Raw genomic sequence first — 27,266 nt, 5'->3', positions numbered from 1 at the left:
TAGTGGTCTGTCAGACACGTGGAGTAGTGGTCTGTCAGACACGTGGAGTAGTGGTCTGTCAGACACGTGGAGTAGTGGTCTGTCTGGGACTTGGAGTAGTGGTCTGTCTGGGACTTGGAGTAGTGGTCTGTCTGGGACTTGGAGTAGTGGTCTGTCTGGGACTTGGAGTAGTGGTCTGTCTGGGACTTGGAGTAGTGGTCTGTCTGGGACTTGGAGTAGTGGTCTGTCTGGGACTTGGAGTAGTGGTCTGTCTGGGACTTGGAGTAGTGGTCTGTCTGGGACTTGGAGTAGTGGTCTGTCTGGGACTTGGAGTAGTGGTCTGTCAGACACGTGGAGTAGTGGTCTGTCTGGGACGTGGAGTAGTGGTCTGTCTGGGACGTGGAGTAGTGGTCTGTCTGGGACGTGGAGTAGTGGTCTGTCTGGGACGTGGAGTAGTGGTCTGTCTGGGACGTGGAGTAGTGGTCTGTCTGGGACGTGGAGTAGTGGTCTGTCTGGGACGTGGAGTAGTGGTCTGTCTGGGACGTGGAGTAGTGGTCTGTCTGGGACGTGGAGTAGTGGTCTGTCTGGGACGTGGAGTAGTGGTCTGTCTGGGACGTGGAGTAGTGGTCTGTCTGGGACTTGGAGTAGTGGTCTGTCTGGGACTTGGAGTAGTGGTCTGTCTGGGACTTGGAGTAGTGGTCTGTCTGGGACTTGGAGTAGTGGTCTGTCTGGGACTTGGAGTAGTGGTCTGTCTGGGACTTGGAGTAGTGGTCTGTCTGGGACTTGGAGTAGTGGTCTGTCTGGGACTTTGAGTAGTGGTCCCTGCTTCGTGCACTTTTACACATATATGCTCAGTGTACTGTACCTGTTGACTGGAGCAACTCCTGGGTGGAAAGTGTCAACGGTTGTAATTTGTAGCCCAACGCAGCTCGATGTGCGCTGGCGAGATGTGCTGCACCAAGGTGCAATTTGATAAATCTGTGCTCTGTCAACCTTCCATCTTGAGAATTACACACCGGAGATTGTTCTTCAGGTCCAAAAAGTGTGTGTGTGTGTGTGTGTGTGTGTGTGTGTGTGTGTGTGTGTGTGTGTGTGTGTGTGTGTGTGTGTGTGTGTGTGTGTGTGTGTGTGTGTGTGTGTGTGTGTGTGTCCAGCTGGTGATGTTGAGCTTCAACAAGGGAACATTTCTACAGCTCTGCTACGCCATTGATCACATGTGTTGTTTGGTTTCCCTCCATCTATGGAAGAGAGAAGAGGATAACCGTTTATTTGGACCTTCGCCCCTTGGCTGAGCATCTAAGACTTTCTTTTTGCCGTCAATGTCAGACACACAGTGAATCGGTACTTTGTGTTAAGGAGAAAGTTCAAAAGGACAGTTAGTGGCGTTTTAAGAATATCTCATTAAATGTTCCCATATTTGTCTAGGAATAAGAGTCTGAAGTCTGTAATTTAACTTTTCAACCCCTTCATCGTGGCGATGTTAGAATCCTAGCACTTAAATGGTGAAGCAAGAACATGAGTTTTCAGTTTCAAACTGTGTTAAGCATTTATTTAAATATAAATTGCTCCTAATCACCTAGGATGATGAGTACTTTTTAAATACCGTTTACTGGGCTTGTTGTTCCTTCCCTGGTTTTGAAGGAATGACTGAAATCCCCTGACAAAAAAATAAATAGGATTTACTGCTTGCTAATGATGAGAGACTCTCCCTAGCAGTCATGTGAGGTGGTTGAATGTACCTTAGTGAGGGTCCTCTTCTTCCCCCAGCTGTGAAACATGCTGCCTCCTCAGAAGACAAGTGGCCGATTCATCTCAGTCCGGCTCACCACACGTCAGTGTCCTCAAACCGCTGAAACCAGGGGCATTTTTTTTTTTAGTCCGTGGCTTCAAATACAGGATTTTTTTATGCACACATTAGTTTCTACATAGCTGCTACTCATACTCCACCTCCCTTCACGTTTCTCTCTTTACTCACCCTCTTCTGAACCATGATAATGTAGCCTCATCCTAGTCTATGTCTCTGAATAGCTGAAATATAAACCATGTTGTGATTTGAATGAATGTTCAGGGCCATTATGAAGGCTACAACCACAGAGTTTCCAAACCAGACTAAACCATCTTTGCTACGACCTTCTCTGTCTAACGGATATTTCAGTACACATTGCATTGGGCATTAAAAAAACAGTGTTTTGTGTAACGATGCAAGCTGATATGTTTGTAGTTGCTGCCAGAGTTGCTCAAAAAATAACACTACTGTATGCCTGCCTCTTGCTTAGCCAATTTTTGCAATTATGATTTTTAAAAAAAGATAATTAAACCGCTAATTAGACTGCTTGTCTGTGTCTTGTTTGTGTTTTGATGTGCTGCCTAGCCAGCTGCATGTAACTCCCTACTTGAGCATTGGGGCAAAAAACTATCTGCGAGTTTGTACGAGCACGTTGATCATGTCTTTTGTGTACAACATGTTAATAGCTGCATGTAGCCTTTTATCTTCCTGAAAGACAATAACATGAAATCGCGCTAATGCTTAATAGTGCAATAGGTCGACCATGTCCTTTGTGCACAACATTAAGTTTCTATGCCACACCAGATAAAGGTGTTCAAGGATTTAAAAAAATTAATTGTTTAATTTTTTTTTTTTTTACCTTTAACTAGGCAAGTCAGTGAAGAACAAATTCTTATTTTCAGTGGGTTAACTGCCTGTGGGTTAACTGCCTGTGGGTTAACTGCCTGTGGGTTAACTGCCTGTGGGTTAACTGCCTGTGGGTTAACTGCCTGTGGGTTAACTGCCTGTGGGTTAACTGCCTGTGGGTTAACTGCCTGTTCAGGGGCAGAACGACAGATTTGTACCTTGTCAGCTCGGGGATTCAATCTTGCAACCTTCTGGTTACAAGTCTTAACACTCTAACCACCAGGCTACCGGCTACCATGTTCATTAGACATTTGGAATGACAAGCATCAACAGCTAGAGACATGCAACTTTCCGGTTACTAGTCCAACGCTCTAACCACTAGGCTACCCTGCCCCCTCTACACTCTAACCACTAGGCTACCCTGCCGCCCCAGGGGGTAAGAGGCAGCGGAGCACTCAGCAGCAGCTAGGTAGAAGAAAAGCACCTGTGCAGGAATCTCCCATATGTTTAGCCACGGCAAATCGGGTTTCCAGAAAATCCAGAACTGCAGCCACTCTGTTTTTTTATGTGGCGGGGGGGTCCTAGAAGGTCAGATCATCTGAGGCGTCGATTTCAAGTTGTCGGGTTGTTGAGGGTCTGATTGAACATCAATTGGAGCAAAGGGTCAGTGTCTGTCAGGGTAGACAACACGTTACCAAACGAAGAGTCTCTTAGGTGGCTGAAAACACAAACAAACCTGGGTGTTATGGCTGGCTCTATGACACCGAGGCCCAGTTTTCACACCATAAGCTGCTGTTGGCTAAAACACGGTCTCACCTTCCCTTTCCAATGTTTCTCATCACGTTCTCACCTTCTCTAGCCTCTTCAATGTTTCTCATCACGGTCTCACCTTCTCTAGCCTCTTCAATGTTTCTCATCACATTCTCACCTTCTCGAGCCTCTTCAATGTTTCTCATCACGGTCTCACCTTTTCTAGCCTCCAATGTTTCTCATCACATTCTCACCTTCTCTAGCCTCTTCAATGTTTCTCATCACATTCTCACCTTCTCGAGCCTCTTCAATGTTTCTCATCATGTTCTCACCTTCTCTAGCCTCTCCAATGTTTCTCATCACATTCTCACCTTCTCTAGCCTCTCCAATGTTTCTCATCACCGGCTCACCATCTCTAGCCTCTCCAATGTTTCTCATCACATTCTCACCTTCTCGAGCCTCTTCAATGTTTCTCATCACGGTCTCACCTTCTCTAGCCTCTTCAATGTTTCTCATCACGGTCTCACCTTCCCTCTTCAATGTTTCTCATCACGGTCTCACCTTCTCTAGCCTCTTCAATGTTTCTCATCACATTCTCACCTTCTCGAGCCTCTTCAATGTTTCTCATCACGGTCTCACCTTTTCTAGCCTCCAATGTTTCTCATCACATTCTCACCTTCTCTAGCCTCTTCAATGTTTCTCATCACATTCTCACCTTCTCGAGCCTCTTCAATGTTTCTCATCATGTTCTCACCTTCTCTAGCCTCTCCAATGTTTCTCATCACATTCTCACCTTCTCTAGCCTCTCCAATGTTTCTCATCACCGGCTCACCATCTCTAGCCTCTCCAATGTTTCTCATCACATTCTCACCTTCTCGAGCCTCTTCAATGTTTCTCATCACGGTCTCACCTTCTCTAGCCTCTTCAATGTTTCTCATCACGGTCTCACCTTCCCTAGCCTCTCCAATGTTTCTCATCACATTCTCACCTTCTCGAGCCTCTTCAATGTTTCTCATCACGGTCTCACCTTCCCTCTTCAATGTTTCTCATCGCGTTCTCACATTTCCTTCCCTTATAAACTAGTGTTGATGAGCCTAATGTTGTAGTCATTCATTGTGGTGTTGAGGGTCTGGGGAAGGATCTCAACTTTTGGAGGAAACGCTCATGTCATAACTGGTGTGAATGTCACGCAATGTCTTTCACTCTCTAACCAGTCAGAGGAAGGAAATGGCTGTTGGTTTTAAGGATGCTGCCAAGGCTTCAAACCCCATGGAAAATGAAATGGAGCCGGATCGTGATAAAACACCAACCCATAAATTACAGTGTGCGTGGGGAGACTACTCTCGCATAGTCGGGCTGACTGTGGCATGAGATGCGTACGACATTGTGCATACATGTATTTGTTATTCCTACTGCGTAACAATAAAGATTCATGAAAAGCCATGTTGTGAATCAGTGAAAATAGCCGTCAGGCATTTTTAGGGATAATGAACTGACCGCAAAGCCTCTATGATGGGTCACATTGTCCAGCTCACGTTGACTGTGGGTAATTTAAAAAGGTAAACGTGGCCCTTTGTCACAGTTGACTTGGAGTCTTCTCATGTTATCTGTTAGCTCAGACATTCAGTTTTCCACATACTGCTTTCTAGCGCCATTGCAGTTTCATTCTGCTGTCAGTAAGAAGGGGGTCGTAAGTGAGACAAAAGAGATGCCAATTTGTAACAGTCTTCGCAGAGCATAAAGCGCTGAAACGGGCAGGGAGAAATTTCAACCCAAACTCCCAGTTGCAAGTTGTGATAGTGCCGAACATAGTTTGTTTGTTTTCACTATCGTTGAAGTCCATTATTAATCATTTAACGTGCCACTGGTGGGAGGGGACAGTTTCTGAAAGACAAATACCTCACTTGCGGCTGAGGTTACCAAATGGGCAGTACGGTCAAATCGAAGGAAGCAAGGAGACGTAAAAGTCCCATAAAGCCACAAACTGTCGGGGGCTGACACTAGTTGCCTTGGCAATCTATGCAGCAGTCTGTCTGGTAACCTGATTACCCCGTAAGTGCTCATTGCATCTTCATGTGCCATTGTTTTGAATAGCACCCTGCTGCCAACACATTTAAACAACTCTTTTCCCCAAGAATCCTCAGTAAGTCAGGAAAAGGAATTGGCCTTTGTCTTATTGTTGTATACATATAAAAGAGCAGACCTGAGGGTATTGACCAGGGTTTAGTTAGGGGTCATCTTCCCTCACTGTTTATTTCTCCTACATTTCCTTGTAGGAAAAATAAACAGTGAACTTGGAATGAAGCTATTCCCCCCCCCCCCTGCTCTCCTGATGGCGTTACGTTCACACTAGGAAGACTAGCTTAGCAGCCATCTCTCCAACTGCCCCTAAAATACTAAACCTGTTTCCTCTCATGAACTTACATTTTCCATTCACTGGGGGTAGAACAAACGAGATGAATGCCTCACATAGCTAATCAGACTTCTGTTGGCCGTGAGTGGTTGTAGTCTTTCAGGACTAGTCATAAAGCTTGTTTACATTAAAGCGGTTTAACACCTCGAACCAGAGGCTTGGTTGCTTAGGTAACTGCAAATAAAGAGGCATAGCAGAACAGCATTAACGGATGTAGGTCCTACCAACCTCGAAGACCTCCGGTAAGACGCTTTGGCATCTTGGACAAAACTATAAAGTTGTTTCAGGCCTTATGTAATGGTTCTGGTTGTGACCCTTACATGGATACTAGAGGACCAATTGTTGCCCTGGAAGTGATACTGGGTTTAGCCACCTCGTGGGACACTATTATTCATATTTAGATATGAAATGCTTAGTTATTTTTTTTAAACTTTTTTTTTTTTCTCTCGCTTTCTCATACGGAACCAGAGATTGTCTAGTCAAACTAATATGTTTCTCCACTTACTTAAATGGGAGCCACATATCCATTATTTCCATTCACAGTAGAGGCCCACTGTATATGCATGCAGACATCATGTTGTGTACTGTGTCATGACCCAGGGTAGTTAGGTGGTGATTAATAATTTGAAGTGGTACTGGACTGGAGGCATCTATAAGAGCCCTTGTTACCCACAGGGAGGAGAGTTCCTTTAGAAATTCTCGAGGCAGCGCTATAGCTTTGATCTGAGCGTACCCAGAGAGATAACTCATGTTCTTAATGTTTTCACTGGCAAGAGCTGGCTGGTTATCCCACCCCATAGGAAACTTAAAGAGATTAAATTATGTTGACTTATGAATTGCGTTTGACTAAATTGTTTGTGAAGAAAAATGTCTGAGCTGCCAGTCCATTAAAAAACACAGACTGTAATTTGACTGGAATCAGGACTGTAATTTGACTGGAATCCGGACTGTAATTTGACTGGAATCCGGACTGTAATTTGACTGGAATCAGGACTGTAATTTGACTGGAATCAGGACTGTAATTTGACTGGAATCAGGACTGTAATTTGACTGGAATCAGGACTGTAATTTGACTGGAATCAGGACTGTAATTTGACTGGAATCAGGACTGTAATTTGACTGGAATCAGGACTGTAATTTGACTGGAATCAGGACTGTAATTTGACTGGAACTGTTTACCCACCGTTTGTTGACCTTGAACCCTGACAGGCTATGGGACGCAGCAATAAAGAATATATGGCTAGCGATAGCGACTTTCACGTCATCTTATCGCTGTAGAGCTTTATTGACGTCCGTAATGCACAGAGGCCTTCCTGTGGACCTGCTTGCAGTCATTCAGAGAACCGTTTCACTGTCATTCATAAATGCCATGGAGATCGATAGCCTACATTTCAGTGTTTCTGCAACAAACCTTGTAACCACTACATCATTACAGACTTACTCAGAAGTGCAGTACTGGTATAGTGCTCCACATTTAACATTTACCCCTTTTATTTATTGACAATCCTATTTTACCATTTATTCAAAATGTCTTTGTCACTTGTCTGTGACAGTTTATTGCTGATGTAGCTTTTGTTTTTAAATGGATAATTTCAATATTTTCCAACGGTTCCAGCTGTCGTGTTGTTTGGACCTTCTGAAAGGCTCGGGGTTAAATGGCTGATGGAAGACTCTGATCTTAACTCGGTGAACCTGAGCTGGATTCCAGCAGCAGCTCCCTGCTCTGCTCTGGCGAGGGGAAGGGAGGGAGGAAATGGTTGGGAAGTCTTCCAGGCTTCAGGGAACCATTTCTAACCCCTCACCACTGCTACTCCCTCCCTCACACTGATGAGCACGCAGAAAATAAATTAGTCTGGTTGAGAAGCACGCTCAAGAGCCTTTACTCGTGCCAAGTCTCCCAGCCGACCACTCCCTCCTTCGTCTCCCCCAGCATCTCTGTAAGTCTCCCACTTGGCCACTCCCTCCTTCGTCTCCCCCAGCATCTCTGTTAAGTCTCCCACCAGGCCACTATCTCCTTAGTCTCCCCCAGCATCTCTGTAAGTCTCCCACTCGGCCACTCCATCCTTCGTCTCCCCCAGCATCTCTCCAAGTCTCCCACTCGGCCACTCCATCCTTTGTCTCCCCGAGCATCTCTGTAAGTCTCCCACCAGGCCACTCTCTCCTTCGTCTCCCCGAGCATTTCTGTAAGTCTCCCACTCAGCCACTCCATCCTTCGTCTCCCCCAGCATCTGCATTGGACCAGAGGTTTTATGAGGCAGTGGACCAAACATGCCTGTTCAGACCCCAGGAACTTGGACTCCCTGCAGTTCAACAAGGCCATGCAGGACAGTAGCCCTGTGAACCTATTCTAACAATTGGAAATAAGAAGTTATAAATCAGCCAAGATTTTGCCTAACATAATCACATTTCTTACATTTGATTGTCTCTCCTGCAAAATACTGTTATGGGACAGTAAGCTGTGTTATATCTTGGGCAAAGGCCAAGTAATCTCCCTTACGGACCTCCACAGTCTAACATTGTACGATGTTATTGCTCACTGTGCAACCAGTTGATTTATTTAATTACCCCATTGGCCGAGAGGGTCCATATATCTTTGCATTACTGCACTTTCAGCCAGGCACACGATATGGGGTGGTCCTGTTCAGCTGAGCTTCTGTACCATGATTTACTGTACCTGCATGAACGGCAGTCACATCAGATTCACTGAACCGTGCAACTGTTCAAGTGCAATGTTCAGAACTCTCGAAACCCCAAAAAGTTGGAGACGACATTATTTCCCCATGTTTTTCTTGTCACCACAGCTGATCCTCGATATGATTCATTACATCTGTTTCAGCTCGAAGTTCAAGGCATGACCTTACATTTCACATCAACCTCCCCAACCCAACCGACCTTTCAGAATGTCACAACATGTTGCCACCCTAATTACAGCTATTGGGACACATGGTGGCATGGCATATACCAATTGGAGGGGGGGGGGGGGGGTTGGGTGTTGAACATTTCTGTTCCATGTACTCTATTCGTCTAATGACCTGTTGCAATTTTATATTTAGAGGTGTTGTTATGACTACCAGAATTCCTGACAATAAACACAGAACCTTGCGAGTTCCGTGGAGTGTAGTTTATGTCTGCGGAGAGAGCTGTCGTTATCCCGTAATTGTGGAAGATCTGAGGAGTCGGCTGTTCCGCTATGTAATTGCGTTTGGCATAAAAATGCGCCGCTCCACTGGAATCAAAGGCTTTGTGTCGTATTTTTAGCGCAGCAGGCATAACACGTTACATGCTGAGCACTTTTAAGGCCTTTGTTCAATCAGTTCATTGGTGATCATAGTGACTAAAGCAAATACAGTAGGCCACCCTTAAACCTGACGGTGTCATATCTGAGGCTATTTTTCATCTTAAGCGTCACCGAACAGAGGGTTGTAGGGTTTTTGGTGTTCATAACTACCCTCGGTGTACTGCTCAGATCAAAATATATTGAACGACTTCACACATGGAATGCACACGGTGAATAATAAACTATTCAGTTTGTTGTCGCTCTGGATAAGAGCGTCTGCTAAATGACTTAAATGTAAATGTAATGTTGTGTTCAGAGGATGACTGGTAACGAACAGCCTCAGAAGCTGCTAGGAAGATTTGTATATATTTTTACCTTTTATTTAACTAGGCAAGTCAGTTAAGAACAAATTCTTATTTTCAATGACAGCCTAGGAACAGTGGGTTTAACTGCCTTGTTCAGAGGCAGAACAACACATTTTTACCATTGTCAGCTTGGGGATTTGATCTTGCAACCTTCCGGTTACAAGTCTTAACACTCTAACCACTAGGCTACCATCTTCATTAGACATTTGGAATGACAAGCATCAACAGCTAGAGACATGCGGAAATATTGGAAGGGTAGGAATATGCCGTCCTGAATTTAAACACACACACACATCTGTTCTGTAGTGCACTACTTCTGATCAGAGCCAGATGGGCCCTGTTCAAATGTAGTGCACTGAATAGGGAATAGGGTGTAATTTGGGACGTAGCTCAGGCAAAGGTTGAATAGAATACAACTTTATTAATCCCCTAGGGGCAATTCGTTCAGTGCTGACAGAGGGCTTCAGACAGGACAAACACACAGTATAATAAAAAATAAAAAAACATTAAGGCATCAGTTAAAAGTCCATGGTGCAATTTAAGAAACTACAAGTCCAATGCTAGCCACAGATCTTAATTAATGTTGGGGCTAAACTATCTCTAGAATAGTCCCTAGGCCTTCTTTAATGTTTCTGTTAACCAGGCGGATGGCCTCGGGCACACGCAAACCTTGAATGTGCCTGCTGTGTGTAAGGGTGGTCTAAGGGTTCTGGTCTAAAACACCCAATTGATTGATTCCTGTTAGCACTTTTCCACAACCCTGGCTTCTACAGCGATGCATGGGGGTGGAAACACCTTGAAGTATTTCCAACACTACAACACTGTACGCTGCTGGAGCATTTTAGTCATTTTTAGAAAAATATCATTAGTTTTGATATTTTCCATAAGGGTCTTATTAGGATCAGACCATCATTATTTGTTCTTTCTTTCTGGGAACATGAAGTTGCTTACTTTTATACCGATGATTTTCCTTTTTATTTCATTTATTACATTTTACCGCAAGTGGATTTACTCAAGCTGTTGTAAATTGTATGTAAAGGACAATTTACGGTAATTACCATATGTCGAGTTTGATTCCAACCTTGTCTCATGCACTGTTACATTTGGTGATTTGTTATTAGCTAATAAACACACTTGTTTCTAATGTTCTGCCTCTTGCCAGAATACTTGAGGTGCAGTCCACTGTGATGTTTTTGTTACTTATTGAGAAATGTATGTATGAGGTGAATATAGCTGTAAATTAATATAAAGATGTCTCAGATTGGGTAATACTGAGGAATGTACTTATTGAGTGAATATAGCTGTAAATGAATATAATCTACTGTATCTCAGATTGGGTAATACTGAGGAATGTATTCATCTAGTGAATATAGCTGTAAATGAATATAATCTACTGTATCTCAGATTGGGCAATACTGAGGAATGTATTCATCTAGTGAATATAGCTGTAAATTAATATAAAGATGTCTCAGATTGGGTAATACTGAGGAATGTATTTATCTAGTGAATATAGCTGTAAATTAATATAAAGATGTCTCAAATTGGGTAATACTGAGGAATGTACTTATTGGGTGAATATAGCTTTAAATGAATATAATCTACTGTATCTCAGATTGGGCAATACTGAGGAATGTATTCATCTAGTGAATATAGCTGTAAATTAATATAAAGATGTCTCAGATTGGGTAATACTGAGGAATGTATTTATCTAGTGAATATAGCTGTAAATTAATATAAAGATGTCTCAGATTGGGTAATACTGAGGAATGTACTTATTGGGTGAATATAGCTGTAAATGAATATAATCTACTGTATCTCAGATTGGGCAATACTGAGGAATGTATTCATCTAGTGAATATAGCTGTAAATTAATATAAAGATGTCTCAGATTGGGTAATACTGAGGAATGTATTCATCTAGTGAATATAGCTGTAAATGAATATAATCTACTGTATCTCAGATTGGGTAATACTGAGGAATGTACTTATTGGGTGAATATAGCTGTAAATGAATATAATCTACTGTATCTCAGATTGGGTAATACTGTGGAATGTATTTATCTAGTGAATATAGCTGTAAATGAATATAATCTACTGTATCTCAGATTGGGCAATACTGAGGAATGTATTCATCTAGTGAATATAGCTGTAAATGAATATAATCTACTGTATCTCAGATTGGGTAATACTGAGGAATGTACTTATTGGGTGAATATAGCTGTAAATGAATATAATCTACTGTATCTCAGATTGGGTAATACTGAGGAATGTATTCATCTAGTGAATATAGCTGTAAATGAATATAATCTACTGTATCTCAGATTGGGCAATACTGAGGAATGTATTCATCTAGTGAATATAGCTGTAAATGAATATAATCTACTGTATCTCAGATTGGGTAATACTGAGGAATGTACTTATTGGGTGAATATAGCTGTAAATGAATATAATCTACTGTATCTCAGATTGGGTAATACTGAGGAATGTATTCATCTAGTGAATATAGCTGTAAATTAATATAAAGATGTCTCAGATTGGGTAATACTGAGGAATGTATTTATCTAGTGAATATAGCTGTAAATTAATATAAAGATGTCTCAGATTGGGTAATACTGAGGAATGTACTTATTGGGTGAATATAGCTTTAAATGAATATAATCTACTGTATCTCAGATTGGGCAATACTGAGGAATGTATTCATCTAGTGAATATAGCTGTAAATTAATATAAAGATGTCTCAGATTGGGTAATACTGAGGAATGTATTTATCTAGTGAATATAGCTGTAAATTAATATAAAGATGTCTCAGATTGGGTAATACTGAGGAATGTACTTATTGGGTGAATATAGCTGTAAATGAATATAATCTACTGTATCTCAGATTGGGCAATACTGAGGAATGTATTCATCTAGTGAATATAGCTGTAAATTAATATAAAGATGTCTCAGATTGGGTAATACTGAGGAATGTATTCATCTAGTGAATATAGCTGTAAATGAATATAATCTACTGTATCTCAGATTGGGTAATACTGAGGAATGTACTTATTGGGTGAATATAGCTGTAAATGAATATAATCTACTGTATCTCAGATTGGGTAATACTGTGGAATGTATTTATCTAGTGAATATAGCTGTAAATGAATATAATCTACTGTATCTCAGATTGGGCAATACTGAGGAATGTATTCATCTAGTCAATATAGCTGTAAATGAATATAATCTACTGTATCTCAGATTGGGTAATACTGAGGAATGTACTTATTGGGTGAATATAGCTGTAAATGAATATAATCTACTGTATCTCAGATTGGGTAATACTGAGGAATGTATTCATCTAGTGAATATAGCTGTAAATGAATATAATCTACTGTATCTCAGATTGGGTAATACTGAGGAATGTATTCATCTAGTGAATATAGCTGTAAATGAATATAATCTACTGTATCTCAGATTGGGCAATACTGAGGAATGTATTCATCTAGTGAATATAGCTGTAAATGAATATAATCTACTGTATCTCAGATTGGGTAATACTGAGGAATGTACTTATTGGGTGAATATAGCTGTAAATGAATATAATCTACTGTATCTCAGATTGGGTAATACTGAGGAATGTATTCATCTAGTGAATATAGCTGTAAATGAATATAATCTACTGTATCTCAGATTGGGTAATACTGAGGAATGTACTTATTGGGTGAATATAGCTGTAAATGAATATAATCTACTGTATCTCAGATTGGGTAATACTGAGGAATGTATTCATCTAGTGAATATAGCTGTAAATGAATATAATCTACTGTATCTCAGATTGGGTAATACTGAGGAATGTACTTATTGGGTGAATATAGCTGTAAATGAATATAATCTACTGTATCTCAGATTGGGTAATACTGAGGAATGTATTCATCTAGTGAATATAGCTGTAAATGAATATAATCTACTGTATCTCAGATTGGGTAATACTGAGGAATGTATTCATCTAGTGAATATAGCTGTAAATGAATATAATCTACTGTATCTCAGATTGGGTAATACTGTGGAATGTATTCATCTAGTGAATATAGCTGTAAATGAATATAATCTACTGTATCTCAGATTGGGTAATACTGAGGTCAGAGGGCGGTAGATTCAATGACATAATGAAAGCTGCAATAGGTCCCAGGGTGACCGACAATAATGGACAATATCTGTGAACAAAAAACATTTAATCGTCCATCATCTTAATACATTTATTTTAGGAGAAGGGGGGATTCAACTTCATATTCGATTAGATACAGTTTATCCAATAGCAGTTTTTCAATTAGTAATAAAAATGAGCAAAGTTGGTAATCATTTTACGAACAGAACAGGAGGAGAAGCTTCATTTCCAAAAGTTCCAACCATCAGTTCTTGAGACTGTGTTGTGTCTCTAAAACTGTGTTGTATTCGTGTCATAGCTCATTTTTAAAGACTAATTACAATATCAAAACATTTGTCAATTCATCATTACCCAAAATTCCATAATCCTCACAGTCCTTATAAGGCCCCACCTTTACCTCCCTGGGACGACACAGATTTGGGCATGTGCACCTGTGTAGCATGATAACAAGAGCTATTGGCAGTCCACTGGAGAGAGGCCAAACCTTGTCCAACCACAATCTACCTGCAAGGTACATTTCAGGCTAGCAAAACATATGCATGCATGCTCAGGTTTACCCGAGTCCTCAGTCTAGTTTCATAAAAGGATAGGATGTGTGTAATGGCTATTGTAATATGATACGAGCATCCCACTGAAATTCTCAAGGTTTACATTTTTTTATTTGTTTTTAGTAATTTAGCAAACACTTATGCAGAGCAACTTACAGGAGCAATTAGGGTTAAGAGCCTTGTTCAAGGGCACAACAACAGATGTTTCACCTAGTCCAACCAGAGACCTTTCGGTTACTGGCCCAACGCTCTTAAATGCTAGGCCATGATGTAATTTCTTGAAAAGGCCTTGGTTTGGAAATAGTATGTGGGATTCAAACTTGAACCAGAGGATAAACTACAGAGCAAGGCCTAACTTACGCACCACTTGGTCCAGAGCCATAGATCACCAAATGTGGTGTACAATGCACTAAGCTAGCAGGCTCTCACCGGGTCACAGCGTCTTAGAGTCCAGAGTGACTCTGTGTTTAGTCCTAAACATTTAGCCTGAGAGACCCTGGACGTCTCCCTGGATGTGTCCCAAATGGCACCCTGTATCTTATTTAGTGCACTACATTTTTTTTACCAGGGTCCAATGGCACCCTATTCCCTATTTAGTGCACTACTTTTTACCAGGGTCCATAATGCTCTGGTCAAAAGAAGTTAACTTTTCAGCAATTAAACGATCCACAGGTAGGAGAGAACCCAACCGTTTGCATGGGGTTTTGTAATTCATCCATCCATTCAATTCATTCTTCATCTTAAATGGAGAGATGGACTCCGTGTGCACAACGTTGCCAACATTTCTACACACTCATGGAACTCCAGGTCACTGCATTTGCAAGTTAACGGATGTCAGGCACCTCCAGGAGCTGTTTGTCTCCAAGCAGCCTCTTCTGCTCTAAGGGCTTTTGCAGACAGAGATGTGCTCCAGTTGGAGTCTTACTGGAGAAATCCTGAAAGCTCAAGCATCTGTTACCTTGCTGTCAACAAGTGGTATGAAGAGGGGTAATGATGCGAACATACTTACATCAGCCATCCACACTGAGTAATGACATTTGTAGACGCTGAAGACTTGTGAATTTTGAAGTTGCATTTTAATACTGTGTTGGTCCCAACAAGGCCTCCAGCTGCTCAATTTCATTATTTTATTCAACTTCTTCTTTTTTATTTTATTACTTTGGCAAAACAGGCCTGGTCAAAATGGCTCTCCTGAGGGGCACGAGGAGTGTTAACAAGCTCCTACATTTTGGGCTGGGCCAAGGGGGTCTGCTGCTTCCCTCGTTGGAGACCAACTAAGCCCCAGTGGGGGCTGGAGGCCATTGGCCCCCCCTCTCCTCACTCCACTGCCTCCTCTCTCCTCTCTATGAGTGTTTGGAGTGGCTGGGCTGGCCGTTGCCAGGAGAAGCGGATGTTGAAAAAGGAGAATCCTCTGTGAAAGGTGGCTGTGATTCGGGGGGCACTGTGGGCTCCTCGAGGGCTCCACTGTCACAGAGACAAAATAATCAGCTAGCTCCTCAGTCCAATGTCGCGCTGTCTCTTCTCTCTCCCTCTCCACTCTCCCCTCTCTCTCTCTCTTACTCCTTTCTTTCTCTTTCTGTCATTCTCTCTACCTCTGTTTCTTGTTGTCTTTCTTTTGGTTTCTTACTGCCCTTCTCTTCTCTCTCCCCCTCTCTCACTCTCTGTGCTTCTGTTTCTGTGCATCAGCTCATTCTACACGGGTGGGAGGGGGAGAACATGGTATCTATTTTTTGATTAATACTGGCGCTCATTATGAAGGGAGGGCTTTGTTGTGTCAGGTGTCATTGGTAGGACATTAGGTAGTGCTGGAAGGGTCATGTTACAAAGTGCCTTTTGAGGAAGTCTGACAAAAATGGCCTTGAAGGGTCCTAATGTTAACAGTTCTTCTTCATGGTTATCTACCAGGAAAATACAGTACAATAGTCTAAATTTAAAGGGCCAGTGCAGTCAAAAATATTTTATGCATTTTATGCATTTTGTATCATATCGTACAATAGCTGTAGAAACTAACACTGTAAAATTGTGAACAATTTGATCAGTGTTATTTCCCGATGATTTTCAACCAGAAACTCAGTCTACACAGGACCATCTAGTCAGCAGGTTTTGCATGAGGGGAGTTTCAGACTGCCCGGTGACATCACCAGGTGTTCAAATAGTTAATATATCAATGATAGACCAGTAACAAAGAGTTCCAAACCTCTCTGCCAATAGCAGCGAGTTTTCAGTTTTCCCCTCCCCACAGACCAGTTCCAAACAGTCCAAGAAAAATTCTTGCTTGAGAAATATTTGTTTTGCTAAAAAGCTTTTTTAAATGTATTTTTTTTAAACAATTTTTATGGAGAACTATTACAGTAAGGCACTTAATTGTTACACATAAATGATTTGATATTGATATAAAACATCTGCATTGGGGCTCCCGAGTGACGCAGCGGTCTAAGAGGTGTCACGCCAGACCCTGGTTCGATTCCAGGCTGTATCACAACCGGCCGCGATTGGGAGTACCGTAGGGCGGCGCACAATTGGCCCAGCATCGTCCGGGTTAGAGTTTGGTTGGTGTAGACCGTCGTTGTAAAATGATAATTTGTTCTTAACTGACCTGCCTAGTTAAATAAAACAATAATAATAATAAATCAATTGGACCTTCAAACTGAATATTACAGATTGTACTTGAAGTAAAATGAAGATCACTGAGCAGCATTGGTTTTGTTGTAAGTTGTGAGCCTCTAGACTCGTTACTTACTGCCGGTGAAATTGAAGTGTCTCACGGAGCCGTTGTTAACACTGAAACAATTATCTACTCTTTCTATTCATTTGTTACTCGGCGAACATAAATTACTATGACTTCCTGCGCTACGACAGACATTCATTCATCTTTCTCCCCCCCCCCCCCCTAGGACACTGGAGAACTTTTTTCTCACCAAGGTCAGCTGTCAGATTTTCTCGCTCTCTCGCTATATATATATATATATATATATATATATATATATATATATATTAAGCGTAGTTTAAAGATGGCTCATTTAAACAAGCAGACTTTTTTGTCTTCTTCTCTTACCTGTTTTTATTTTAGGAAATGGTTTTGTGCCTTTTCTGAGGTAAGCTTCTCCATGAAAGAGTATGTGTATTATGTACATTGTAAAAGTAATCCCAGGCGTATTTCCACAACAATGTGACGATCATTTGACATGGGAACTCCTCCCTCCGTGTTGGTTTTGGCTCCATTACTAAGCCATAACTCATCCTCCCTCTTCAGAACGTATGGCTATGGTCAAATGTAGCGCACTATATAGGGAATAGGGTGCCATTTGGGACTAGGACAAGGAACGTCCTAGCGGCGGAGATCCCTGTTGAGTAATGCTTTCATACTGGTAAGACACACAGTCTCTTCCTTACAGACATAAAACATTCCTCACTGAGTCCGTTTTGGCGGCAACTAACCTAGTGGTTAGAGTGTTGGGCCAGTAACCAAAAGGCTGTTGGTTCGAATGCCCGTGCCAAAAAGGGGAAAAATGACCTTGAGCAAAGCACACCATCATGCTGAGATCATCCGTGCACGGCGGTTAGAACCAAACATCTCAAATTTGGACTCATCAGACCAAAGGACAGATTTCCACCAGTCTAATGTCCATTTCTCATGTTTCTTGGCCCATGTAAGTCTCTTCTTATTATTGGTGTCCTTTAGTAGTGGTTTCTTTGCAGCAATTCGACCATGAAGGCCTGATTCACGCAGTCTCCTCTGTACAGTTGATGTTGAGATGTGTCTGTTACTTGAACTCTGTAAAGCATTTATTTAAGCTGCAATTTCTGAGGCTGGTAACTCTAATGAACTTATCCTCTGCAGCAGAGGTAACTCTGGGTCTTCCTTTCCTGTGGTGGTCATCATGAGCACCAGTTTCATCATAGAGCTTGATAGTTTTTGCAACTGTACTTGAAGAAACTTTGAAAGTTCTTGAGATTTTCCACATTGACTGACCTTCAAGTCTTAAAGTGATGCTGGACTGTCGTTTCTCTTTGCTTATTTGAGCTGTTCTTGCCATAATATGGACTTGGTCTTTTACCAAATAGGGCCATCTTCTGTATACCACCCCTACTTTGCCACAACACAACTGATTGGCTCAAATGCATTAAGAAGGAAAGAAATTCCACAAATGTACTATTAACAAGGCACACCTGTTAATTTAAATGCATTCCAGGTGACTACCTCATGAAGCTGGTTGAGAGAATGCCAAGAGTGTGCAAAGCTGTCATCAAGGCAAAGGGTGGATATTTGAAGAATCTCAAATATAAAATATATTTAGATTTGTTTAACTTTTTTTTTTGGTTACTACATGATTCCATATGTGTTATTTCATAGTTTTGATGTCTTCACTATTATTCCACAATGTAGAAAATAGTACAAATGAAGAAAAACCCTTGAATGAGTAGGTGAACCAAACTTTTGACTGTGTGTGTGTGTATGTATATATATATATATACACACACACACACACACACACACACACACACACACACACACACACACACACACACACACACACACACACACACACACACACACACACACACACACACACACACACACACACACACACACACACACACACACACACACACACACACACACACACACACACATTACCAGTCAAAATGCAAGCAGTTCAATATTACCAGACAAGCCCTATGTGCTCATCAAGGACGGGTATTTGAGTAGTTTTGCAGTCATTGTAGAGTAAGGAAATAGTTTTGCGTTTCAATGCAATTGAAAGTCCATCAGCCAATTTTTAAATATTATTTTCAGAATGTTGCCCAGGCAAAGATAAAGCTGTTTTTTATGAACACCTCAATTGAAGTCTGGATAGAAAATCTGGATAGAAGTCTGGATAGAAAATCTGGATAGAAGTCTGGATAGAAAATCTGGATAGAAGTCTGGATAGAAAATCTGGATAGAAAAAAAAAAAAATTATTTGACATAATTGGGTTGAGAACTGATTTGATTCTAGGCCCATTGCCGAGGTAAAACCTCAGTCAAATTAATGGGTCTTGCAATGTATGGAATTTGCGTGAGGTGTGGTGCTCTCAGATCCTAGCTGTGCTTTTCAGCATGACTTAACCAGACCGTGGGAGCTGAGCTAAACCTTTGGTTTGCGTCCCAAGTGGCACCCTATTCACTATACATGTGCACTACTATGTACCAAGTGGCACCCTATTCACTATACATGTGCACTACTATGTAGTGGACTACACCAGAGCCCTATATGCCCTGGTCAAAGTAGTGCACTACATAGGGAACAGGGTGTCATTTAGGATGCATGATTTTAAGGAGCTCATGTACATATCAACGTTTAAACTCTTCTCATCGTCATGCACTATAACTAGAAAAATGTTAGTGTGATGTTTTTCCAAGTGAAGACTTGCAGGAAGTTGGTAATAATAGTCTACGCTTGACATATTTTCATTACACTGAACACTACTAAAGGTGATAAAACCTAGGAGTTGGATCGATTTGAAGTGAAGACTCGTGAGATATGTCTACCAGATGGACATGTTTTCAGGGTCATGCCCAGTAGGGAGAAAATGTTTTAAAACTTAAATCAATGGAGGAGGTACTACCACAATTTTTGTAATAAGAAATGCACATTTTCCTAAATACATTTACTATGGTGTGCCCTACTGAACACAAGCCTTCTGCAGGACACAGCTGATGTGTTGTCTGGTGACCGGGCCTTCAGCAGGACACAGCTGATGTGTTGTCTGGTGACCGGGGCCTTCAGCAGGACACAGCTGATGTGTTGTCTGGTGACCGGGGCCTTCAGCAGGACACAGCTGATGTGCTGTCTGGTGACCGGGGCCTTCAGCAGGACACAGCTGATGTGCTGTCTGGTGACCGGGGCCTTCAGCAGGACACAGCTGATGTGCTGTCTGGTGACCGGGGCCTTCAGCAGGACACAGCTGATGTGTTGTCTGGTGACCGGGGCCTTCAGCAGGACACAGCTGATGTGCTGTCTGGTGACCGGGGCCTTCAGCAGGACACAGTTGTGGAACGTTCAGATATAAATATTTCTATGTAAAAACAAACATGCCTCCTGACCTGTAGAATAAGGAGAATCGCTTCAGTTCTATTCAAGCCATTTCAATCTGCAATGTTCGACAACGTTTGGCTACTGAACGTAGCCCTGTGTATGTCAGGCCATGGGAGCTGGGGATTGGACTGGACAGGGCTAAAACACTCCTCCATTGCTACTCGCTCATTAATGTGCTAATCGCTAATTGCCAGCCCCACAGCACATTCCTAACCCAGTTGTGGGGAAACGCTACTGCAGAGTAATCATGGCTGCATCCCACATGGCAGCCTATCCCCTATATAGTGCACTACCTTTGACCAGAGACCTATGAGCTCTGGTCAAAACTAGTGCACTATATAGGGAATAGGGTGGCGTTTGAAATGCAGACCATGTGAGTGACCTCAACTTGTCCAGCAGCTATGTTTGGGATTCTATGTGCCAAAGTGTGGTTTCCTATAAGATGAACTCTCTCTCTCTCTTTCCGGTACTTTTGGAAAGCAATTCTTAACGATCGTAAAGTGTTTTCGGGGGAGGAGGGGGGAAATCACTAACCATAAATCTGTTGATCTTTTAGATTTTTCTTGGATCGAAAACTGAACATATGAATGAGTGTTTGTCCCGAAATAATGTCCAGATTGTTTTGAGAAATAACCTGTTGTGAATTTTGACCATGAATATAAATCATGATGTTTCTGTGCACATATTCATTTGTATTTTTCTTCTTCTAATTCTTCTGGGATAAATAAATACATCTCATTTTCAATAGTGCCCTGTGACCAATTCGGCAGTAATTATCCATTGTGTGATCGTAAACATCAGTAGAGCACGTAATTAACATCTGTAGCACATTGGTCTAATGGCAAATCAATAGGCAACGTTGATCCTTTGATGTGAGGGAGGCATTTCTAGCCAGGCTCACTGCAAATCGATCTTTGTTCATCTTGTAACAAGACCAGCACTCTTGGTGGCAGATGTTGGATGGAATACAACAATATCATAGTTTCATCAAAACTCTGTTTTTTTTGTTGTGTGCTTTTGGCCATGGCAATTTTCATCAGATGGTATGTCCTTCTAGTCACTCTAAAGCCTTGCTCCCAAAACGGCTGTATTAAATTGAGGTTTTGGATCCACTTGTTGCGTCTGGCAGAGTTTATGAAGACTCCTTTCTCGTTTTGTTCTGGGCCTCCCGAGTGGCGCAGCGGTCTAAGGCACTGCATCTTAGTGCTTAAAGCGTCACAACAGACACCCGGGTTCAAATCCAAAGCCGTGATTGGGAGTCACCATATGGGGAGGCACAATTGGCACAGTGTCGTTAGGGTTTGGCTGGTGTAGGCCGTCATTGTAAATAAGAATTTGTTCTTAACTGACTTGCATAAATCTAAAAATGTATGTGACTTCAAGCATTGAGACATGACAGCTGTTGGATCATTCTGTGCCGCACATTTAGCAAGATGATAGGATCATTTACTAACAGAAACATATGGATGTGTATAATATTTCAGGTGGTATATTGTTTGATGTGTCAGCAGCACTGTAGTCAGTATCACCAGGTTTCTGTTCAGACACCTGGATCTAAGGCAAACCTAGGCAGGGTTATGTGAGTTCTGTTCCCTCCTAACTCTGGTCTCCTTCCTGTCTCTGCAGCAGAAGCAGATCCTAGCTTATCCCAGCCAGTGGAGTCTGAGGGGCTGGCAGAAGCTCAAAGTGGAGCAGCACCCTCAGCTGAAGGTAACCCCCTCTCTCTCTCTCTCTCTCTCTCTCTCTCTCTCTCTCTCTCTCTCTCTCTCTCTCTCTCTCTCTCTCTCTCTCTCTCTCTCTTAAAGTGGAGCAGCATCCTCAGCTGAAGGTAACCCCCTCTCTCTCTCTCTCTCTCTTTTATTAAAGTGGAGCAGCACCCTCAGCTGAAGTTAACCCCCCTCTCTCTCTCTCTCTCTCTCTCTCTCTCTCTCTCTCTCTCTCTCTCTCTCTCTCTCTCTCTCTCTCTCTCTCTCTCTCTCTCTCTCTCTCTCTCTCTCTCTCTCTCTCTTAAAGTGGAGCAGCATCCTCAGCTGAAGGTAACCCCCTCTCTCTCTCTCTCTCTCTCTCTCTCTCTCTCTCTCTCTCTTTATTAAAGTGGAGCAGCACCCTCAGCTGAAGTTACCCCCTCTCTCTCTCTCTCTCTCTCTCTCTTTCTATTAAAGTGGAGCAGCACCCACAGCTGAAGTTACCCCCCCCTCTCTCTCACTCTCTCTTTCTATTAAAGTGGAGCAGCACCCTCAGCTGAAGTTACCCCCCTCTCTCTCTCACTCTCTCTCTTTCTATTAAAGTGGAGCAGCACCCACAGCTGAAGTTAACCCCGCTCTCTCCTTCTCTCTGATTTTCTCTCTTTATGGCTCCTCCCCCTCTTTTTCTCCTTTCCCTAATCATGATTTACTATAGGAGTGTACATGAGCTGTAAACACACACACACATACACACACATGTTTACTTGTTATCAGTCCGTACAGCTGTTTACTGTCAGACGGACGAATTGACTGACAGACGGACTCCCCTTATCTCGATCTGAAGAGTAGTTGATCACGTTACTCTGAACCCGGTGTGGTGTGACAGAGCACAGAATCTCTGGAAAGAACATTCCAGGCCTCACAGACCCGCCCTGGCCTAAAACCTCTCCCCAAAAGGCTCTGCAGAGACCTGCTTCTTCTCAAGCGCAATGATGTCCTTGACTCTCCTGTTTCTTGAGTGTCTCTGTATGCGTCCCAAATGACTCCCTCATTTAATGCACTATATAGGGAATTAGGGTGCCTTTGGGGACACAGCCTCGGTTTCTCGGTTAAAGATGCACTATGCAGAAATCGCTCTGCTATTTCCTGGTTCCTAAAATCAAATGTCAGTTTGTGACTAAACAAGCAAGTGAAGTGAAGTGTAGAGCGAGTCCTTGTACCATCTAAACCACTGTGAAATATCTTTTCCCATAACCAATAATATTGTATTTTCTGCTCTTTGAAGCTGATTTACGTAACCAAATGTAAAATACGTATAAAAAAAACAGTAAGCATACATATTACGCATATAGAACATATCTACCGCTTCCTAGACTTGCTTTCAATGACAGATCTATGACACACATTTCTATGTGAATTTGAAGAAAAAAAAGTCACATATTACAGCTGTAAGAAAAGCTCTCGTTTGATTTGACTACGCAGTTCAATGGAAGGGCCCAGGTCGAGATGAAGTTTCAAGTTTTTAATGTCACGTGCACAAGTACAGTGAAATGCATTTCTTGCAGCTCTAAACCAAACAATGCAGTAATCAGTATCAATTTAGTACTAAAAATAACACAATGTAGAACAAAAACACCAGGGAAATAGAAATAAGAAGAACAGGAGAACCTAAGAAGGTATATACAGGGTCAGTAGCATATTAACATGTACAGGGATACTGGAGTGATGGAGGTAGATATGTAGTAGGGGTAAGGTGACTATATACAGGGTCAGTAGCATATTAACATGTACAGGGAAACTGGAGTGATGGAGGTAGATATGTATAAGGGTAAGGTGACTATATACAGGGTCAGTAGCATATTAACATGTACAGGGATATGGAGGTAGATATGGAGGGTCAGTAGCATATTAACATGTACAGATGGAGGTAGATATGTATAGGGTTAAGGTGACTATATACAGGTAGATATGTAGAGGGTTAAGGTGACTATATACAGGGTCAGTAGCATATTAACATGTACAGGGATACTGGAGTGATGGAGGTAGATATGTATAAGGTTAAGGTGACTATATACAGGGTCAGTAGCATATTAACATGTACAGGGATACTGGAGTGATGGAGGTAGATATGTATGTTCAACGTCAGCGTAGCAGCACGGTAACCTTCAAAATGAAAGCCTTTTGGAGTTGAACAGAGCTCCCATCCCTTTGCAGCAGGGCTCATCTCATCCCATGCTTAAGTTCAGAAGAGGCTGCTGGGGAGGAGCTATAGGAGGACGGGCTCATTGTAATGGCTGGAATGGAGTCAAGCACATCAAGCACATGGCAACCACATGTTGGACTCCCATTCCGTTTTATTACATTCCATGAACACATCCTACTATAGCTCCTCCAACCAGCCTCCCCTGCCTCAATGACTCTGGGTGATTGAAGACGAGGGAAGCCGTTATGTCGGAAAAAAAGCATTTGTTCTGATAGTTCCTTTAGCCCCCCCCCATCCCCTTTCTAATCTGGATCCTGGAGTGGAGGCGTGTAGCGGAGGCCCCCTCTATTCTGTCATGTTGATACAGTACATTTGTTCCACACAAGAACTGATTCCTGGCCAGATTGGCTGAGATGTTCCGAATGTGTTAGACTAGGGCTGCAAGAACTGGTCCTAGATCTGTTATGAAGGATGGGAAGTAACTGGAGCACAGCCATTCTACAGCCCTCCACCCAAAACCATACTCCAAAATTCATAATGAAAATCAGCCCACCGCCCTATGTTATTAGGATAATTAATGACCATCAGACGAACTTTGTAATAGCGCCCCCGAATGGCTGTACAAACGTCAAACGCAATATAGTCCTCCCAAACCAATGTGTGCAAACCCTGGATTGCCGATGATATGTATTGGCAAATGTGAGGCTTTGAAGCTACCGACAGCCATATTGGCACGAACATCAAACACTACATAGCCCTCCCAAACTCAAGAGATCTCTATCTTCCATGTGCAGCCTAATTATGTTGTTTAAGAGCGGTGGGGGTTTGACGTGCATTGAGGGCGTCCCCCAGTCAACTGCGTGCATAAATCAGGAGGGGGGGGGGTATGTTTAATACCAGCAGAGGGAAAGTGTAATGCTGCACCATAGAGGCTTTGTGTCGGCCATCGGTCCAGGGTCTTCGGGACACGGTAGTAGTTTTCAGAGGGTCTACTCTTCACATTCGGAACAGTTCATTCAATTAAAAACAAATTGAAACTTTCGATAGAAATCAAAGCTCCCGAATCTCAGTGTTTCCCTCTCCTTTGACAGATGCAAAGGAACGTTTTGGTTTGTATTAGTAAGGTACATGGGTTGTCAGACCAGGTTAAGTCCTCAAACAGTGCTTGTTTGAATTTGCCCAAGTCATACCCAGCCAGTTTCTTTTCACAGTGAATTTGGGTAGTTGAAAGGAGATTGGATACAGCGATATTAGGCGATAGAGGGGAATTTCAGCCATGAGGGTCATAGGTGGGATGGGGATTCCATGCTTTGGGACGGCCATTGTGTGTTTTGGAAGCATCAACACCACCGCTGTGGCATGATCCAACACACATACCCAGCCATTTCTAAGACTGAGGTTCCGTTGGTCCGCCAGGGTGGCAGCAATGGGCTTTAGGAGGAAGCTGCTTTTCATTACGTCTATCTCTCGGGGAGAAGTAAATCACTCCAGCCTTGATATTTGATACAACCGTGTCGCCACAAGAACCACGCCACTGAACACAAAGTAGTTTGGCTTTTGACCAGGACAGACGATGGACTCGGAGGGTTTTAGTGGAGCCCAGTTACAAGCGCATGCGGGCTGCAGCAGCTGGAGATGTATTTCATTACCCTAGCCCGAGGATTGGAAAGAAAGCAACGAGTTATCGATACAAATGTACTTTAACAGTTCTTCGGGCCGTGTTTCCTGCAATGAAATGTATTCGCCTCTTCTTGCCTAACGACAGCATGTTACGCGTTTATCCCGAACTAAAAACCCTCATTTGTCATTTTCACCTCTAAATGAGCTCCTCCGTTTGTTTCCGGCGTACTTTGGCCCGTCCAGTGGCGCTGCAATGCCCCTGTCAGCACTCAACACGTTGTTTACTGTCCTCCAATCACCACTGCACACAAACAGTCAAACCCATTAGGCTTTGTCTGCCAGCTGCAGAGCTGCAGCTTCCACTTCCTCTGGGCTGTCAGAAGAAAACAGGGGGGGGGATGTGTCCCAAATGACACCCTATTCCTTACATAGTGAAAATAAGTGCACTACATAGAGAATAGGATGCCATTTGTACTATAGGAACCTTTAATTAAACCCTAAATGGTGACATCATTTCTCTGCGTTATGCTGAGTACTCTGCTGCATGCAGGCACACTCCTCAGCGCCATTTTTCCATTGCATAAGCTCTCTCTGAGGCGGACCACAAGTACTCCAGGCAGATGTTGTAGTGTGTGGAGCCAGGGGAAGGGATGTACAAGTTGTATTGAATTTGTGTATGTGTGTCACTGTTCAACCAAGCATTCTCTGGCTCTTCCTAGTAAACTGTAATCAGTAAAGGGATAAGTTGAGGGAAGAGGACATTATGTTGCTCCTCCAATGAACTACAATTAGCAAATCAAATCAAAATGTATTGGTCACATACACATGGTTAGCAGATGTTATTGCGAGTGTAGCGAAATGCTTGTGCTTCTAGTTCTGACAGTGCAGCAATATCTAACATGTAATCTAACAATTCCACAACAACTACCTAATACACACAAATCTAAGTAAATTAATGAAATGGAATAAGAATATATACATGTAAATATATGGATGAGCGATGACAGAGCGGCATAGGCAAGATGCAATAGGATGGTATAAAATACAGTACATACACAGGAGATGAGTAATGCAAGATATGTGAACATTATTAAAGTGACTAGTTATCCAGTTATTAAAGTGGCCAATGATTTCAAGTCTGTATGTAGACAGCATCCTCTCTGTGTTAGTGGTGGCTGTTTAACAGTCTGATGGCCTTGAGATAGAAGCTGTTTTTCAGTCTCTCGGTCCCAGCTTTGATGCACCTGTACTGACCTCGACTTCTGGATGATAGCAGGGTGAACAGGCAGTGGTCTGGGTGGTTGTTGTCCTTGATGATCTTTTTGGCCTTCCTGTGACATCAGGTGCTGTAAGTGTCCTGGAGGGCAGGTAGTTTTCCCCCAGTGATGCGTTACTCTGGAGAGCCTTGCGGTTGTGGGCAGTGCAGTTGCCTTACCAGGCGGTGATACAGCCCGACAGGCATCTGTAAAAGTTTGTGAGGGTTTTAGGTGACAAGACAAATTTCTTTAGAATCCTGAGGTTGAAGAGGCACTGTTGCCCCTTCTTCACCACACTGTCTGTGTGGGTGGACC

The 27,266-nt window shown here is 42.5% G+C and overlaps 1 protein-coding gene across 2 annotated transcripts in view; it reads left to right on the top strand.

The window, feature by feature from the left end:
• ror2 (receptor tyrosine kinase-like orphan receptor 2) overlaps positions 1-27,266 on the top strand; it is a 129,827-nt gene that overhangs the window by 59,571 nt on the left and 42,990 nt on the right. For both annotated transcript variants that reach the window (XM_046290595.1, XM_046290594.1), the window contains exon 2: positions 21,814-21,897. In XM_046290595.1, the coding sequence (XP_046146551.1) occupies positions 21,814-21,897 (84 nt within the window). The remainder of the gene's footprint in view (positions 1-21,813; positions 21,898-27,266) is intronic.

Source organism: Oncorhynchus gorbuscha, linkage group LG11, assembly GCF_021184085.1.
Source record: "Oncorhynchus gorbuscha isolate QuinsamMale2020 ecotype Even-year linkage group LG11, OgorEven_v1.0, whole genome shotgun sequence".
NCBI lineage: Eukaryota > Metazoa > Chordata > Actinopteri > Salmoniformes > Salmonidae > Oncorhynchus > Oncorhynchus gorbuscha.
This window is presented reverse-complemented; position numbering and strand designations above follow the sequence as displayed.